We start from the raw sequence: 15,604 nt of genomic DNA on the forward strand, positions 1-15,604 counted from the left end.
TTGTCTGCTGACAGCCCAAAGGTTAACTTAAGAAGAAAGGAGAAGTTGTTTCAAAACTGACTCCTAGAAGAAGTAGTTGCCAGTTCCTTTAAACATCAGTTTTGTGTATGAATTAAACAACTAAAGCTGTAAATCACAAAAAGAATAACAAAACTTTGCCTACCTTGTTGTTTTTTTAAAACATTCAGTAAAACTGGGTCAAAATATTCTCCACTTAAAGTAAACGAGCAAACTGAACTGGCAAAGTGCATGAATTTTTCACAAACTTGCTAGCTACTATTTCCGTACACAGAGCAGGTCTCCATGACGACGAAACGGTTTTTGGGAGGGCGCAAGTAAAGTCCTGTACAGGTAGAGCTTTGTTGGTAGAGTTTAAAGAAATTCTGCAAACGCAGGGTATCAAAAAGACAGCCGGTTAGTTTACCCTTGGTTTAGCATGAGAGAGAGAGATAATCCCACAGAGAGCTTAATGTCCCCCAGCAAACCTGCTAAGACAAAAAGCCTTCTCAGGCTTAACAATGAAGGTATTTGGACTTGTGGATGAACAGCACAATGCATGTTGTTTTGAGAAATGTAGGAAATCATAGACATTTATTTTAACGATGACAGATAGATTGTTGTTTAACAGAGTTTAAATGAATAAATGAATAAAGAAATTTATAGTTTTTAACACTTACAACTTGCGGATATTTCAACCACTGAACATATCTCGAAGAGGAACTTTCTAATTAGCTCGTGTTTCACATGGGACAGCATTAGAAGTAACACATAACATTGGCTCTTGTTTAGACTTATTTTAAACGCTGGTGTCATTTAATTTGTTTCTTCTCTGTTACATATATTTCTTGCAACTGTTGCTAACATTTAGTCGGACGCTTCTTTTAGTACTCGCAGCTAAAAAGATCAATCTGGAAGCCACTGGTTGCTTGTCTTCAAGATCCATTCAGTAAGGAAGACAACCATGGCAACGAACTACGGGATGTGGTGGGGGAATTCAGTGTCAGAAATGTAAAGTTGCGATATAAAAAGGGAATCATTGTTTTCAGCGTGCAGGTATTTATAATCCCATTTACCTTTGTTAATGCAGATTATAAAGTAAAGCTGTTTGAAATGTTGGAGAAGAGCTAAGCAGAAATTATTACTTTTTATTCATTCAGTCATGAGCAAATGAACAAAACATGAAGAACAATATTTCAGAATGTATTCCTATACATTTAGGAAAACTACCACAGGAGGACGTGACAATGTCTTCTGAAGAGGATACTTCTCAGACTTCCTCTTCATCCCCTCCTGAGTCCTCTTCCTCACCTCCTCCTGACTCTCACTTCATCGGCAGGAAGGAGGACATTGTCAAAGCAGGGCGTGTGACCAAGCTGGTGAATGGATGCAGAGATGTTCTGGTCTTGTACCACAAGGGACAGCTTTATGCAATGGACATGCACTGCTACCGTGAGTATTGTGACTGTCATTGATATTTGGGATGATCATAATAATAGGTATCTTCTTTCTTTAATTATTATATGATTGAAATATTTAAACACAGCTCTAAAATAACATGTGTTCCCCAGATGCTGGTGGTGCACTTCAGAATGGGGACATTGAGGTAAATTGGTTCTGTTTTTTAAGAATACGGCAATAAGATAAAGGTAAATTGACCTTATTTCTCAGTGTAATTTTTGTTATCACCTGCAGGAGTTTAATGGACTGCTCTGTATCGTGTGTCCATGGCACAAATACAAAATCACACTGGAAAACGGCGAAGGACTGTATCAGGCTGTGGATAACCCTACTGTCAAACCCCTGAAAACACACTGGCGCTCCAAAGGTGTCAAACAGAGAATTCACAAAATCACTGAGGTCAATGGTGATGTGTTTGTAACACTCAATGAAAGCAGCAAGACCATCGAGTCAGATGTCTATCAAACCGAGAAATACAGGTCCTTGTTCGTAAAGACTCGTCAGAAACCTGAGCCAAGGAAATAGACATTCTTATATCATTTAACCAATGATAATTCAGTGCTTTGCTACTTTTTGTTCCTGTTTACTTGACATGTATAAAACTTATCAAGGATATCTGGATATATGTATATATATACTTTTACATTGCTACAAATCTAAACAACTTTAATGTTGATCTTTTTTTTTTATAAATACAATCAATACATTTTTGTGATTCACTTTGATATTTTTTGAAATCTTGTAAATTTTATAAATGTGTAAACTAGGTTTCAGGTTGTTGTTGATTTTTTTTGAATCAATTTTGATTTCTGGTATTGTAAAATTCAAACAATCAGGAAACATTTGTCAGATTATTAAATAATAAACACAACCATAAGATAAAGCCTCAGTCTTAACTGTGTATGTTATTGTACATGTACAATTACATTTGTTATAGGACTGAACAGTTTATAAGTGCAGTCAAAATTTAATGAATTTATGCACCCACACTGATCCTTTCAAAAACAGTAGCTTTATTACTTTTCTGATAAAGTTTAGTTGTCCTAACAACATTAATAAAAACAGTTTTGTAAGGAAAACAACAGGCACTATGCGTTGTTTTATAGCTTACATTTTGATACTCAATACATCAAATGAGGAAAAAAAAAAAAATCAAGTCATCAGAAAATTGTATTTATGCCCAGCATGAAAATGAAAGCCAATGCAAAATTCTTCATGATTTGTTCAAGCCACCTCTTCTGATTTCTGAGCCACTGTTTCTTCCTGTTTTATGTCCTATATTCATTATACAGTCCTTGGTTTTATCACAACAAGCAGGGTCCAAGCCTGCAAGTTACCGGTCCAAGCACGTTACAGACAGCAGGTGGCAACAGTGAGCCGCGAGTCATTCAGGAAGGGAATAAGAAAGCGAAGAAGAGAACTACAGCTTGTCGCATCTCCATGACGTACAATACACTACAATAACCGACGTGGTCAACGAAGTAGACTGTTTTCATGAATATAATAGATTTTTTTTTTGACTCTGTTGAGGGTGGAAGTACCAGCATTACAAACGGATTATATTCTCTGGAAATTGTGATGAGTTTCTAGGCCCAAATGGAAGTTTGCAGTCAATAAATCTCCAGGATAACTGCAAGAATCACGTTTCAGAGTTTATCTGCGATGGCTTCAGGTATGACATACTCAATCTGTAAAAACCATAAACTAAGCAACCTATTCCACGCCTAATATGTGATGCTTTGTAAAGAAGGACGTCATTTTGTTTAACTGTTTGGTAATTGTCTTTAGAGGATGAAATCAATCTGCTGGTCATTGTCGTGGATGTAAACCCGATATGGTGGGGCCAACAAGCTCAACGTGAACCAGAGGTAGTTTATCTAAGCCTAATGAAACTCTGGTCCTCACATCGTGGTTTGGTAATGATGCTGTGGCTGATTTATCATCTTACTTTTTATTATCTTGGTCCAGTTCACCCTGTCCAAGTGTGTGGATGCAGTCACGGTGATGGGAAACTCTCACATGGCCATGGCAAGAACAAACAAGCTGGCTGTCATTGCTAGTCACTGTCAAGACAGGTAAATGTAACAGCTGTAGTTGGTAGTTGGCAGATCATCTAACACTGAAAAGTTTTGTTTTATTTTTCTCATTGTTTTATTTTTCAACTAACTTCGGGACCATCTAAAACTTCCTTCTTTGCCACCCCATCGACTGTTTCAAACCATATATTTTAAGTATTATCACCAAAATTAAGATGTTTATGGCACCTGTCACTGCTAATACACAGATCTGTGCTTCCCGTTATTTCAGTCACTTCCTTTTTCCCACAAAAAGCTGGAGTTGTGGGGACAACGGTGGAGATGATGCACCATCCAGTGGGGATGGAAAATATGAACTTCTTTCAGTTGCTAATAACCTTATTGCCGAGGAGATCAGGAGTGTTATGTCTAAAAGTAAGTCCGGTTTTGCATGGATTTAAGTAACATAGGACACTGCACAGCATGTTGCGTGGACAGGGTTTCTCATCATAAATGAATTTAGTCACTCAACGTTGATGTTTTTGTCTTTGCATGTAGAAAGATGATTATACTGTTGACTTGTTGGAATTGACTGTTTGTTTTCTGTAATTAAAGCTGAAGTGAGAGGGAATTCAACAGATACTCTGCTGGCTGGATCTCTTGCCAAAGCTCTCTGCTGTATCCTTTTCACAAAATATGTTTTATCACATATGACATGACTTTTAAACTTGTTTTTAAGGGGGAAAGCCTTTTATGTAAATCCACAGTATTACGTTGTAAACCAGTTTTGTAAAACTATTTTTTGTAAAGACAAAAAAAGATAGTCTGACAGCATGATGGGATAAAACTACATCGAATTTTGAGGTGAATTGGTGTGCTTTATTAAAGATGTACATCAAATTGTTTTCCTGTATAAAAATATTTGAATCAATAGTTTACTTAATTCCTCCTTATTCAGATATTCACAGGGTATCAAAAGAGCTGGAAGGTAGGTAGATGCTTTTATGTTTGCTATTATATGAGTCTTGATCCTTTTCTTTAAATATTGTTGTGATATTTTTTTTCTCTGTTACAGCTGGACAGGAGATGAAGTCAAGAATACTGGTAAATCTCAAACAGTTTTGTTTTATGGCATGCATGTGTCTTATTCTATTGATTGTCAACACGGTGTCTGTGTTTTACTGGTCAGGTGATAAAAGCAGCCGAGGACTGTGCCCTCCAGTACATGAACTTCATGAATGTCATTTTTGCTGCCCAGAAGCAGGTAAAAGGATTGCTTCTTAATTTGAATGTAAACGCAGTCAGTTAGTCAGTTAATCAGTTTAATTTTGTGTCTTTAAACAGAGTATCCTGATTGATGCCTGTGTGTTGGACTCAGACTCAGGTCTTCTTCAGCAGGTATAATTTTTAGGCTTTGTAGCTTTTGTAGCTTGTAGAAAAATTGTATAAACACTCAGGTTTAGTTTTTTCTTAGATGACTGTATTTTGTCTGTAGATTTATGATTTTTACCATCTATATATTGGTAATCACACTCAGTTTATCCGACAGGCTTGTGACATAACTGGAGGACTGTACCTCAAGATACCGCAAAAACTTGCACTGGCACAGTACCTTCTGGTGAGTGTTTCTACCATGAGCTGCATCACAAAACAATTCAGGCTTAACATCAAAATACAACTCTTAAAGATAAACATTTGATCTCTGTGTTTGAAAAGTAACACATCGACAGAGCACATCTAAAGGACAACTGACACTAATGTAATTACAGGGATAAAATAAATTGCTTGTTTGTCCCACCTTCAAATTTGGTGATTTTTCATGTGAAAGAACTGCCAGACACACAGGTCAAGTTCTCACATACAAAAAACACTCTGTTAATACTGTTGTCATTTTTTCCATGCAGTGGGTGTTCCTGCCTGACTCTGAGCAGCGCTCACAGCTAGTGTTGCCGCCGCCTGCACATGTGGACTACAGAGCAGCATGTTTCTGCCACCGTAACCTTATAGAGATTGGTTATGTGTGCTCAGTTTGTCTGTCAAGTGAGTCTCATTCTCAGGAACAACCATCACAACAGTCTGTAATATAGTACCAAGTGCTGCAGTTATCGTGTTTTTTTCCACTAACACTTTTTCTTATCTTCTCTTAAAGTATTCTGCAACTTCAGCCCAATCTGCACAACCTGCGAGTGAGTTTTCTCTTTTCACAATCAAAAAACTTGTTCTTAAAATCTATTTCCTCTGAAAATTTTAAGAGAACATCTTAAATGAAGAACTTATTCGTTTGTTTTTCTATTTGTTTTAGTTTTTTAGCACTTTTTTTTTACATTAATACAAGGCACTTTTCCATAAGATTTTTTTTTTTTCATTATTGTGATGAAATGTCTTTTTTTATTCACAGGACTGCCTTTAAAATCCAACTTCCACCGATGGTCAAGCCCAAAAAGAAGAAACTTAAACAGGCCACATGATGTAATTTATATATTGTATGTTTCATTTTTGATACTCAGACTGTAACATTTAGTTTTGTAAGATTTGAAAATAGGCTAAAAACATCCTGGAAATACCCTCAAGAGCAAAGTCACATGAACATGACTTGACCAACAGTTGGTGTATGTGTTCATAGATGCTAAGACTGGACAGTGAAATGCTTTCAAAGTTTTATTTAATAACTCCAGTCTCTTTCCAAGACGTTTGAAGTAAAAATTTAACAAGATTCATGATACTCCCTCTGGTTGAAAGAACAGCTGAACTGAATGGAGTATAAATACCTGTACATGTTTGTGATTTTCATTTTTTTAAATAAAGAAAGAAAAACATTATTTTCCCAGACATTGCTTCTTATTTTTAAATTCTTTAATTTTCTTATATATTTTTTTACAATTGAAGTGTTTCTCACCAAGTCACTGTGATTACTTGACGGGAGTAGTTTACAGAAAATACAAAAACTAATGTTAAGCTTTCAAACAACTGAAGTTTATTAAGCTTGAGAAAAACCATAGGTGTTCCCTCAAAACAAATCTGTGATTAATCCACAATAGAATTGCATTGAAATAACTTTTCCAGAGTTGAAAACAGGCCTTTCTTGATGGCAGTATCAGAGTTCAACAAATTGTTTTACAAAGCATCCACTCATTTCTTTTCATGTAATTTTATCACCAAAGATCAATGCAAGATACTTAACTATCTTGACACAGATTTAACAGGCAACCCATTGATCATATAAACCCCCACTAATCTAAAGTGAAATCATGGCATGAAATAAAAACATGCCCAAAAGTAATGAAAGGGACTAAATGCAGCGACATTTGCTAAATCAATCTGTGCTCCTGAGAGTAAGAACTGTTACTGTTAACAGTCAACCATGTAAGAGCAGTATAAGAAAGCAATATCCAACTTTCATCATAAACTCTGCAAGCTGTCTTACACAAAATACTGTAGAAAATTCAATAAATGAAAATTTCAGCAGTTTGTATAAAGTCAATTTGAAACCATCCATGAGTAAAGAAAGTGAAAGAAGCATCACTTAAAATGAGGTTTTCAGATGTCACAGCAATTACCGCTGGATTGGAACAATGTTGCACCTAAAAGAGAGAAGAAGAAAAGGTTTTTATTGATTCAAAGCAACTCATGTCTCCTGACACTGACAGATACTTTGAAAATCCTGAATGCACATATCTTGAAAGTGGCTGAACAAAAAACTAAACACAGTTTTGACAGAATTCCTGACAATTGTCAAACACATGATTTATATTTATGCATCTCACTCACTGCAAAACGTTCATTTCCTTAACAAGAACAGTTAATATCTGCAGACGTACTCTTATTTAAATCTGCCTCTGTTCAGTTACATCACTGCAGTACCTACCCCAGCAGACCCCTGCCTGACCAGCGCTGTGGAGTCAGGCTCATCTGAGCTTTCTGACCGCCTCGGATGACTGTGACATGCAATGGTTTCTGTGTGAGGACAAGACAGGATATAACTTTAAGTAATCAAGTGAGTTATTAAATGTAGTTCATGTTGCAAAAAATAAAGGTCTCATATGTATGTAAAAAAATATATTTCTAATCAGAAAGTTAGATTATTTATTGCCAAAAATGGAGCCATTTATATTCCTGAAATCTGAGTTTTATTCCAAAAAAAAAAAATACAGGAAAAATTTGGACATAGACCTCAATCTGCATCTAACAATGTAATTTTCACAATACAACGATGACCAGCAGCATTGAATTAAGTTGAACAAGCAGATGTGAATTAAGTCAGTGTCTTACCCCTTCACTGTGTTGTACCACAGAGGCAATGTTCTGCAGGTTTTGAAAGTTCCCTGTGTTCACAGATCCAAACTCAATGACTTCATCCCCAACTCGAAGACCCTTCAAGGAGAGAAAATAGTTTCACAACAAAAATATGGTCGCAATTTGATTGTGATACTTCATCTAAAAAAGAGCCAGATAAAATTATATATTAAAAAAAAAAATAAAAAAAAATAAAAATAAGTTTCTCACAGCTCCACAGGCGGGTGAGCCCTGGGTCACAGCATCCACCCGGGCAAATGGGGCAGGAAGGGTGACCTCCTGCTCCATCGCCTCCCCCTGGGCTTCTGCTTCATCCTGCTCCCGCTTGGCTTTCTCCCGAGCATGCAGCCTGTGCAGAGCTTCTTCTATCTCTGCCATAATGGCCTTGTGATCATTCTGCAGGCCTGAAAGAAAGGATAAAAAAACCTACAATGAGTGTTTTGGCACGAACTTCTCAAAAGTTCACCGAGAGCCGACTCCTTAAGCAGGCACACATTTACTTTTTTTACTTGCAATCAAAAAGTGTTAATGTAGTTGCCAGAAAAGGAACTATGCCCAGCACGTTTCCTTACAGTACGTCCTGACAGAATCTAAACGTAGATAAAGACAACTCTTTCTTACTTCAACGTTAAAGCTAAACTCATTTACCTGATAATCTTTGTAGAAATAAATCCAAGATATTTCCTCTGGTTAAAGAACGTTTTAATAGGTTTAGTGTAAATGGCTATCAGAGAAAGCACTAAAAATACTTACATGAAATATTGTGTCTTGCATTCCTTATGTGGTATAAATTCACATCTGCTCGAGGATAACCCTCTTCGTCAACAAGTGGCTCTTCGACTCCCACACCTTGCTGTCAAGTCAGAAGATATTTCACATTTAACTACATAAACTGTTATGTGCTATCTTCATTAGCTTGTTAGCCAAAAATTGACTGACCAGTTCACGAAACTTACGTCTTCCAAAACATCGTAATAAGCTTTAATCTGTTCTTCGATCTCATCTTTCTTTTTCATGAGATTTTTAACATCATCCATTGTTATTTCAGACTTTCCAGAGCTGTTTTCCTCTGTCATCTTCATGGCTGATGCTGCTGACTGCCTGTGAAACCAAAACACAACTGTTTGCGTATTTCCGGTGTGATGTCAGGCTTCTTCTGTCCTCTGGGTTGGTTTGAGGGCGCAGTGCTGCCCCCAACTGGACAAGCTTTGAATTTTTAAATTGACTGTGCTTTGCTTTGCAATAACCATGCTGGAGATTATGTAACTACCATACCACATGGAACCAAACCGTACACATAGTTTCAAAAATGCAAGAAACCACAACTTTGTTTCTCTCACTTCTCTGTGAAGTACTGGGATATGATCCTTTTATCATGTATTGTATTGTACCTTAAACACTTGGAAGGAACTGTGCAAGCAGCAGACCAATATCAGGTAACAAACATCTTTGTTGCTGTAAAGAAGGCTATATCTTGGAGCTAGCTTAAGACTGAAGGCCCAAGCTACAAATAATGGCTGACAATCATAGGCGATAAACTTGTGATGGAGAAAATGACTGTCAGGTTGAAAATGACAGAAGAATGCACTGGAAAAAATGGCTAATATATAAAACATAACATAAAAAAAAGTTTGTAAATGAGAGGTGGTTCTCAAAATTTTACCTGGCAAATGAAAATTAAGTAAGATAGAATAACAGAGAGGTTAAGAATAAGAAAAATAGGCTTTCTTCACTTAACGGGTTCTGATGTCAGCCCCTTTACATACTTGAGTTTGATTTTTATTTATTGTTTTTTTCTTTATTATTGTTGTACTTAACTGAATCAAGTCAAACGTTTTAACGATACAGCTAACGAAATCTTTTTATCTTTTTGTGTAGACGTCTGTAGTGTTTTTACTATTTTTGTTCCCATGTGGCTAGCATGTTTAGCACTGCAGCCTCACAGCAAGAAAGTCACCGGTTCAAATCCCCACCTCGACCGGTGGGCCTTACTGTGTGGAATTTGCATGTTCTCCCTGTGCAGGCTTGGGTTCTCTCCGGGTTCTCCGGCTTCCTCCCACAGTCCAAAAACATGCTCACCAGGTTAATTGGTCACTCGAAGTTGTCCCAAAGTGTGAGTGTGTAAGTGAATGGTTGTCTGTCTCTGTATATCAGCCCTGTGATTGACTGGTGACCAGTCCAGGGTGTACCCTGCCTCTCGCCCAATGACAGCTGGGATAGACTCCAGCCACCCGCGACCCTGAACAGGATAAGTGGTATAGAAAATGGATGGATGTTCCAGTGTGTGTTAGGGGATCCGACATGTAATCATGGTTTTATTTTGTACAAACAAACAGGGCCGGGTCTACGCAGGGCCAAATAAATGTTGTGCCCCCTCAAACTAAATCTCATGCCTCTCTCCTCTGCTCCACTTCTTAATGTTTTAATGTCTTGCTTGCCCCCTCAAATATAAAATATATCAACCTGTTTCTCGTGTCATGTTTCTCACCTCCGCTCTATCTCCCCTTTTCACTCTACTCAGTGCATCGGCCTGCCGCCGGCTCGCTGACGTGAGGATAAACGTGCCACTATAAACAATGAAGGACAGACGTGGAGTTTGGAGGAAAAAAAAAAGCATATGAAACTTCACAAATTAAAGTTGCATGACCCCTCCTGAAGCCAAAATCAACAACCAAAACCATATAACCCAATTCTTCTAGTAGCTGAGCTGTAGCCTATTCTCCTAGATCAGGGTGTGTGGGCCCACTGGCCTGTCATGTGCCACAGCACGGGGAGAGAGCACTAAAGAAAGCCCCGTCCCCGCCCAACTTCTGCAATCTGGCTGCTAACTTACAACCGCATCTTCACTTTTCAACTCCTGCAAAACTTTCAGCAGCTTGTTTTAAGACTTGTGTACCTCGTGTATCTCATTCTCCTCAAGTGACATGCGATAGAACACTAGTGTAGAGATTGCTTGCGTTCTATTCTGCTGGTCATTCAGAGGTTACATACGTACAATGCATCCGTTTTTCAGAGCTTTTAAAAAACTTGCTCCTGCCCCTACCAGTGGAGATCATGGTGGCGATGCTGTAGCTAACATCTCAGCAGCTAGCACTGCACCTAGCCCTACCAGTGATGTAGCTAGCAGCACACCAGCTAACATTAGCAGTGATCCTGCTGCCTGCATCACTCCAACAGTAGCTAGCATAACACCAGCGAGCACTACTTCTACTCTACCTCCTCCTTTCCAAGGTGTTGTTACAGTCAACCCCAAACTTCCCATTTTACCCAGTGATTTAACCACCATTGCGTAATATAGGGAATTATCGGAATTATCGTCCATTTATCATTATCGAGGTGAGGTGCTCAATATATTGTGATATTGATTTGAGGCCATATCGCCCAGCCCTAGTCTAACAACAATAACTACAATGAAACAAGTGGCAAACATTTGAGACGACACTACTTTACAAGGTACTTGCTCAGTGTACCCGCATCCTAGTGAGTGAATTTGTCAGTTAGACATGGTAAAAGGTGCTGGAGCACAATGCCCCCTCAATATTTGTGGCTGCCCCCTCATACATGCCTGGCTAGACCCGGCCCTGCAAACAAATCTGTTGTGCAAACAATGGAGACAAATCTAACCGCTCATGATAAAGTTTTTTTTAGCATTTGAAAACATTTCATACACAAACATTTATAACACCATTGGAATAATGGAATTGTGATCATGAATGACATGTGATAAATGTGAGGAGAAAACAGCCTAAAGAGGAGAGACCCAGTAGATCATAAACATGGAAACAACAAAAAACAAGACATTCAGGCAGAGACTTCAGGATCTGACTGGAAAAACTTTAAAAAAGACGTGGATTTGTAATACAGTAGAATTCATCGTATTTCATTTCTGATCTAACACCAAAAGTTAAATAGTTCATGGAAAATAAATCTCTGTCTTCATATTTAGCAGCTGTATGAAGACCAAGAGAAAAAAGACTGTAATATTTTACCTTTATGGTTGGGATTGAGTAAACAATGACTGGTAACCCTGCTGTCCAAATGTCACATCACCTTTAGCTATTCTTAAAAAAATGATCTTCTGAAATGTTTCCTACACGTCACATCAATACTTTCAACAACACTGAAAACAAGTGAAACCTCAGTGTCTTTGTTGGAGAATAGATAAAGGTTTAAATGGATGAATGAATGAGTCATTTCTGGTGCACCTCGTTTAGAAAAAGTGATTTTCTTCATCAATACATTTCTAAACCCAACAGATCATTCTGGTAATGTTGTTATTCTGATTTAAAGTCAGATTGATATGGACATGGCTTTTTCAAAGCATCCTCAACCACACACACACACACACACACACACACACACACACACACACACACACACACACACACACACACACACACACACACACACACACACACACACACACAAACCTTAATACAAAACAATCCCATCAAGATGACCAAGAATAGGAAATACAACATAAACAGTTAAAAGATCATCAATGCTTTAGCAGCATTTGTTATGTTACACACTCTGTAATGTGAAAAATCAGATATTGGAGCAGAATTATTGTTTTTTTTTGTTTTTGTTTTGTTTTTAATTTTAATTTTTTTTTTTTTTTTTTTTTTTTGCTGAACACACACTTACAAACATTTAAAACATTTAAAACATTTAAAGGGAATGGGAATTATTGTAATGTTGTCTGTGACTGATCAAGTGTTTACACACTCAATGAAACACAGGCATTACAATAAACAAAGTTAAAAGGAGCAACAATGGGGGAACATAGGGGGTTTCAAAGTGGGTTTCAAAGGGGGCTCAGGAGGGCTGACTGATCTTGTGTGAGGAGGTCACTGGCCATCACTAGAGGTTCCTCTGTTTCTTCTAAAAAGGCCCAGGAACCTTTTCCTCAAAGATTTCTTTGGTCTTCTTTGGGCCACCTCCTCTATTTGACCATCAAGGACTGCAAGAGTGTCCATCACAGAGGTCGCTGGTCTCACCTCTTCCTCCTCCTCTTCCTCCTCCCCCACAGGAGTCTGTTGGGTGTTGTTGATAGACTCCATCAGTGTGGCCTTCTCCTGCTGCCACTGGTCCTGCTGTAGTGCCAGATCTTCTTGCACTTGTTCAAGAGAGGCCTTCAACCTGCAGGTTTCTCTCTGCTCTACCAGGAGCTGTGACCTGACAATTTCCCACTGGGACTTCTGGGTCGTCAGCTCCACCTTGACCTGTCTGAGCTCTTCTGACATCCTGTGAGTGTCCTCTCTGTGCTTTGCAATGAGGTTTGATCTTTCCTCTTCCCACTGGTGTCTGTAGGTCTCCAGGTCCTCTCTGGCCTGGCAGAGGGCGCTCTTCATCCTGTCAGCTTCTGTTTCTTGTGCAGACAGGAGATGTGATCTTTGTTGATCCCACAGACGCTGGAGTCTGTCCATGTTTTCTTGAGCCTGGTTCTGTGTGGCGTGGATCTTCTTCATCTCCTCAATCTGTTTTTCCAGGAGATGAAATCTTTCTTTCTCCCACTGCAACCTCAGGCTGTTTGTTTCCTCATGGGCTTGTTTCAAAGTAGCAGTCATTCTGGAGGTGGTCTCCCTCTGATGTTCCAAGAGACCAGATCTTTCCTCCTCCCACCGCTGCCTCTGAATCTTCAGCTCCTCTTGGGCCTGATGCAGGGCAGCCTTCAACCCACTGGTCTCCTCCTGCTCTGACCGCCGATGGGATCTTTCCTTTTCAACCAGCTGCCTCTGAGATTCTAGATGCTCTTGAGCCTGGCACAAAGAGGCTTTAAGCTTGGAGGTTTCCTCTCGTTCTGAACGACGATGTGATCTTTCATCCTCCAGCTGCTTCTTCTGATTTTCCAGGTCTTCTTTGGCCTGGCACAAAGAGGCTTTAAGCTTGGAGGTTTCCTCTCGTTCTGAACGACGATGTGATCTTTCATCCTCCAGCTGCTTCTTCTGATTTTCCAGGTCTTCTTTGGCCTGGCACAAAGAGGCTTTAAGCTTGGAGGTTTCCTCATGTTCTAATCGACGGTGTGATCTTTCTTCCTCCAGCTGCTTCCTCTGATTTTCCAGGTCTTCTTGGGCCTGGTGCAGGGCAGCCTTCAGTTCACAGGTTTCCTCCCTCTCTGTCTCATGATGGGACCTCTCCTGGTCTGCTGACTGATCCTCTGGAGCCGAGATCTGTGCTTGCTCTGAGACAGTTTCAGTCTGAGCCTCCTCAGGTAGATTGGACCTGGACTCAGCTAACTTCGTCTGCTGCAGAAAAGCATGAAGCCGATTGATTTCTCCACAGAGGAAAAACCTCTCTTGTGCCCACAGCTGTGCGTTGTTTTGAATGTTTCCAACAACCTGGGACAGATGAGCTTTCAGCTTGTTGGTCTCCTCTGTTTGCAGGGCCAGGCTGTCTTCTGTTTCTCTGCACCTGTGCTTCTCAGCTTCAAGGTTTCCTCTGAGTTTTTCCATCTCGGTGCTTGCTTCTCTGGTTGAGGCTTCATTGTTTTTGAGCTGTTGTTTAAGCTGCTCTACCTCGTGAAGCAGAGCCAACTTTTCCTCCTCAAGTTTTGAGACCTGGTCCCTTTTGTTGATGAGGCTGTGAGAGTCCAGCTCAGGGATCTGTACCACAGCCTGTTTGGACTCCTGATGTTTGATGTCCGGCTTGGTCAAAGGTTTCTTTTCATTTACCTTGTTTTTCCCAGAAACCACTGCACTGAATGACATTTTTACAGGAGAAACTGTTTGTTTGAGAGTTTCTGCAGGCTGTGGTTGTTCTGGGTTTTGACCAGGCTGTGGTACAGGCTGTGGTGCTGGCTTGGGTCCTGGCTGGGGTCCAGGTTGGGGTCCAGGTTGGGGTCCAGGTTGGGGTGCAGGTTGGGGTTCAGGCTTGCTTTCAGGCAGTGGGTTAGACTCTGCAGGCATTGGTGTTGGTGGTGCTGCAGAGTCTCCTGTCCATTTTCGGCACCCCTCTGCTTCCAGTTCCTCCTGAGTATAATCCCTGAGCAGGAATGGAAAGGACGAAGCCAAGTTGACCTCTCCTTGCCTTTTGTTCTTTTTTTTCTTTGAGATCCTGCTCTCAAAGTAATATTCGTCCAACTCCTCCTCAACCAGGTCGATGGGTCTAAGCTCAGTGTAAGATGTCTGAGTCGTTGGGTAGGAGACGACGTTGTTTTGTTTCTTGTTTCTGCCTTTTCTGGCGTTCCTTTTTGTTCCTTGAACAGTTGTTTCCATCGTGGAAATGATTTTGGATGCTCTGATTTGCAAATGTGGCTCTGTCTCTTGCTCGAGTGTGAGTGAAATGAAGATTCTGATCTGAGGTTCTGAGGTTAGTTCATACAAAGCACTCTGTGACATCACCACTCTGTGACATCACCTCTCTGTGACATCACAATGTTCCAAGACAGAAGGACAGCCTGTGTTGTTGTTTTTCAAATCTGAATAAGAACAATCATTTAAAGCCCTTTGCACACCACGGTTTTACTGATTGTTGTTGTTAATGACAAAATTAAATAAAAATAAAGTGAAAAAAACAACTTTACAAGTGAAGTAGATTAATCAAAAATTAATAATTGGGAAGAAAAGCAGTTTTTTAAAGTAAAAGAATGAATCCATCACTCAGAGCAATAACAAGATTATTAACTCTCTATCTGCACAGACACCACTGTTAAATCATGAAACACTAATATACACACCTTTAAGATCAGCTTACTCAGCCATGATAATTTAAGAACCATCACAACAAGAACTCTTTTTATACATGATGTCTCCACATGTTTTAAGTTGTGCAAAAGTTTTTTGGGGAAAAAGGGAAGGGATGTAAAAAAGCAAACACATAGGTTTTAATCACATAAG

General features: G+C 39.4%; 3 protein-coding genes across 3 annotated transcripts; 2 read left to right on the top strand and 1 right to left on the bottom strand.

The window, feature by feature from the left end:
• Positions 1-747: 747 nt before the first annotated feature.
• Positions 748-2,155, top strand: LOC141790750 (Rieske domain-containing protein-like). The gene is made up of 4 exons (XM_074670821.1): positions 748-1,053; positions 1,219-1,449; positions 1,569-1,603; positions 1,693-2,155. The coding sequence occupies exons 2-4, from the start codon at positions 1,245-1,247 to the stop codon at positions 1,981-1,983; spliced, it is 531 nt and encodes a 176-aa protein (XP_074526922.1). The 5' UTR covers positions 748-1,053; positions 1,219-1,244; the 3' UTR covers positions 1,984-2,155.
• A 698-nt stretch (positions 2,156-2,853) lies between these two features.
• Positions 2,854-6,265, top strand: gtf2h3 (general transcription factor IIH, polypeptide 3). Its single transcript, XM_074671287.1, has 13 exons — positions 2,854-3,130; positions 3,247-3,326; positions 3,427-3,533; positions 3,766-3,908; positions 4,089-4,151; positions 4,432-4,461; positions 4,549-4,577; positions 4,663-4,737; positions 4,818-4,871; positions 5,023-5,091; positions 5,378-5,513; positions 5,623-5,659; positions 5,872-6,265. The coding sequence occupies exons 1-13, from the start codon at positions 3,121-3,123 to the stop codon at positions 5,939-5,941; spliced, it is 903 nt and encodes a 300-aa protein (XP_074527388.1). The 5' UTR covers positions 2,854-3,120; the 3' UTR covers positions 5,942-6,265.
• A 159-nt stretch (positions 6,266-6,424) lies between these two features.
• On the bottom strand, positions 6,425-8,891 carry psmd9 (proteasome 26S subunit, non-ATPase 9). The gene is made up of 6 exons (XM_074671288.1): positions 8,723-8,891; positions 8,520-8,619; positions 7,977-8,170; positions 7,743-7,844; positions 7,339-7,427; positions 6,425-7,054 (listed from the first exon to the last, which is right to left on the bottom strand). Exons 1-6 carry the CDS (start codon positions 8,846-8,848, stop codon positions 7,027-7,029), a joined length of 639 nt encoding a protein of 212 aa, XP_074527389.1. The 5' UTR covers positions 8,849-8,891; the 3' UTR covers positions 6,425-7,026.
• Between the last annotated feature and the right edge of the window lie 6,713 nt (positions 8,892-15,604).

The sequence above is a fragment of the Halichoeres trimaculatus genome, unplaced genomic scaffold (assembly GCF_033239565.1).
Source record: "Halichoeres trimaculatus isolate MK-OKI-2021-1 unplaced genomic scaffold, fHalTri1.1 fHalTri1_scaffold_5, whole genome shotgun sequence".
In the NCBI taxonomy this organism is placed as follows: domain Eukaryota; kingdom Metazoa; phylum Chordata; class Actinopteri; order Labriformes; family Labridae; genus Halichoeres; species Halichoeres trimaculatus.

Coding starts and splice junctions, on each gene's coding strand:
- LOC141790750 (XM_074670821.1), top strand. CDS start 1,245: ATGTCTTCTGAAGAGGATACTTCTCAGACTTCCTCTTCATCCCCTCCT. Junction 1,450..1,568: donor AATGGACATGCACTGCTACC/GTGAGTATTGTG, acceptor TGTGTTCCCCAG/ATGCTGGTGGTGCACTTCAG. Junction 1,604..1,692: donor TTCAGAATGGGGACATTGAG/GTAAATTGGTTC, acceptor TATCACCTGCAG/GAGTTTAATGGACTGCTCTG.
- gtf2h3 (XM_074671287.1), top strand. Junction 3,327..3,426: donor AAGCTCAACGTGAACCAGAG/GTAGTTTATCTA, acceptor ATCTTGGTCCAG/TTCACCCTGTCCAAGTGTGT. Junction 3,534..3,765: donor GCTAGTCACTGTCAAGACAG/GTAAATGTAACA, acceptor CCGTTATTTCAG/TCACTTCCTTTTTCCCACAA.
- psmd9 (XM_074671288.1), bottom strand. CDS start 8,848: ATGAAGATGACAGAGGAAAACAGCTCTGGAAAGTCTGAAATAACAATG. Junction 7,428..7,742: donor TGGTACAACACAGTGAAGGG/GTAAGACACTGA, acceptor GTCCTCACACAG/AAACCATTGCATGTCACAGT. Junction 7,055..7,338: donor TCAGGCAGGGGTCTGCTGGG/GTAGGTACTGCA, acceptor TCTCTCTTTTAG/GTGCAACATTGTTCCAATCC.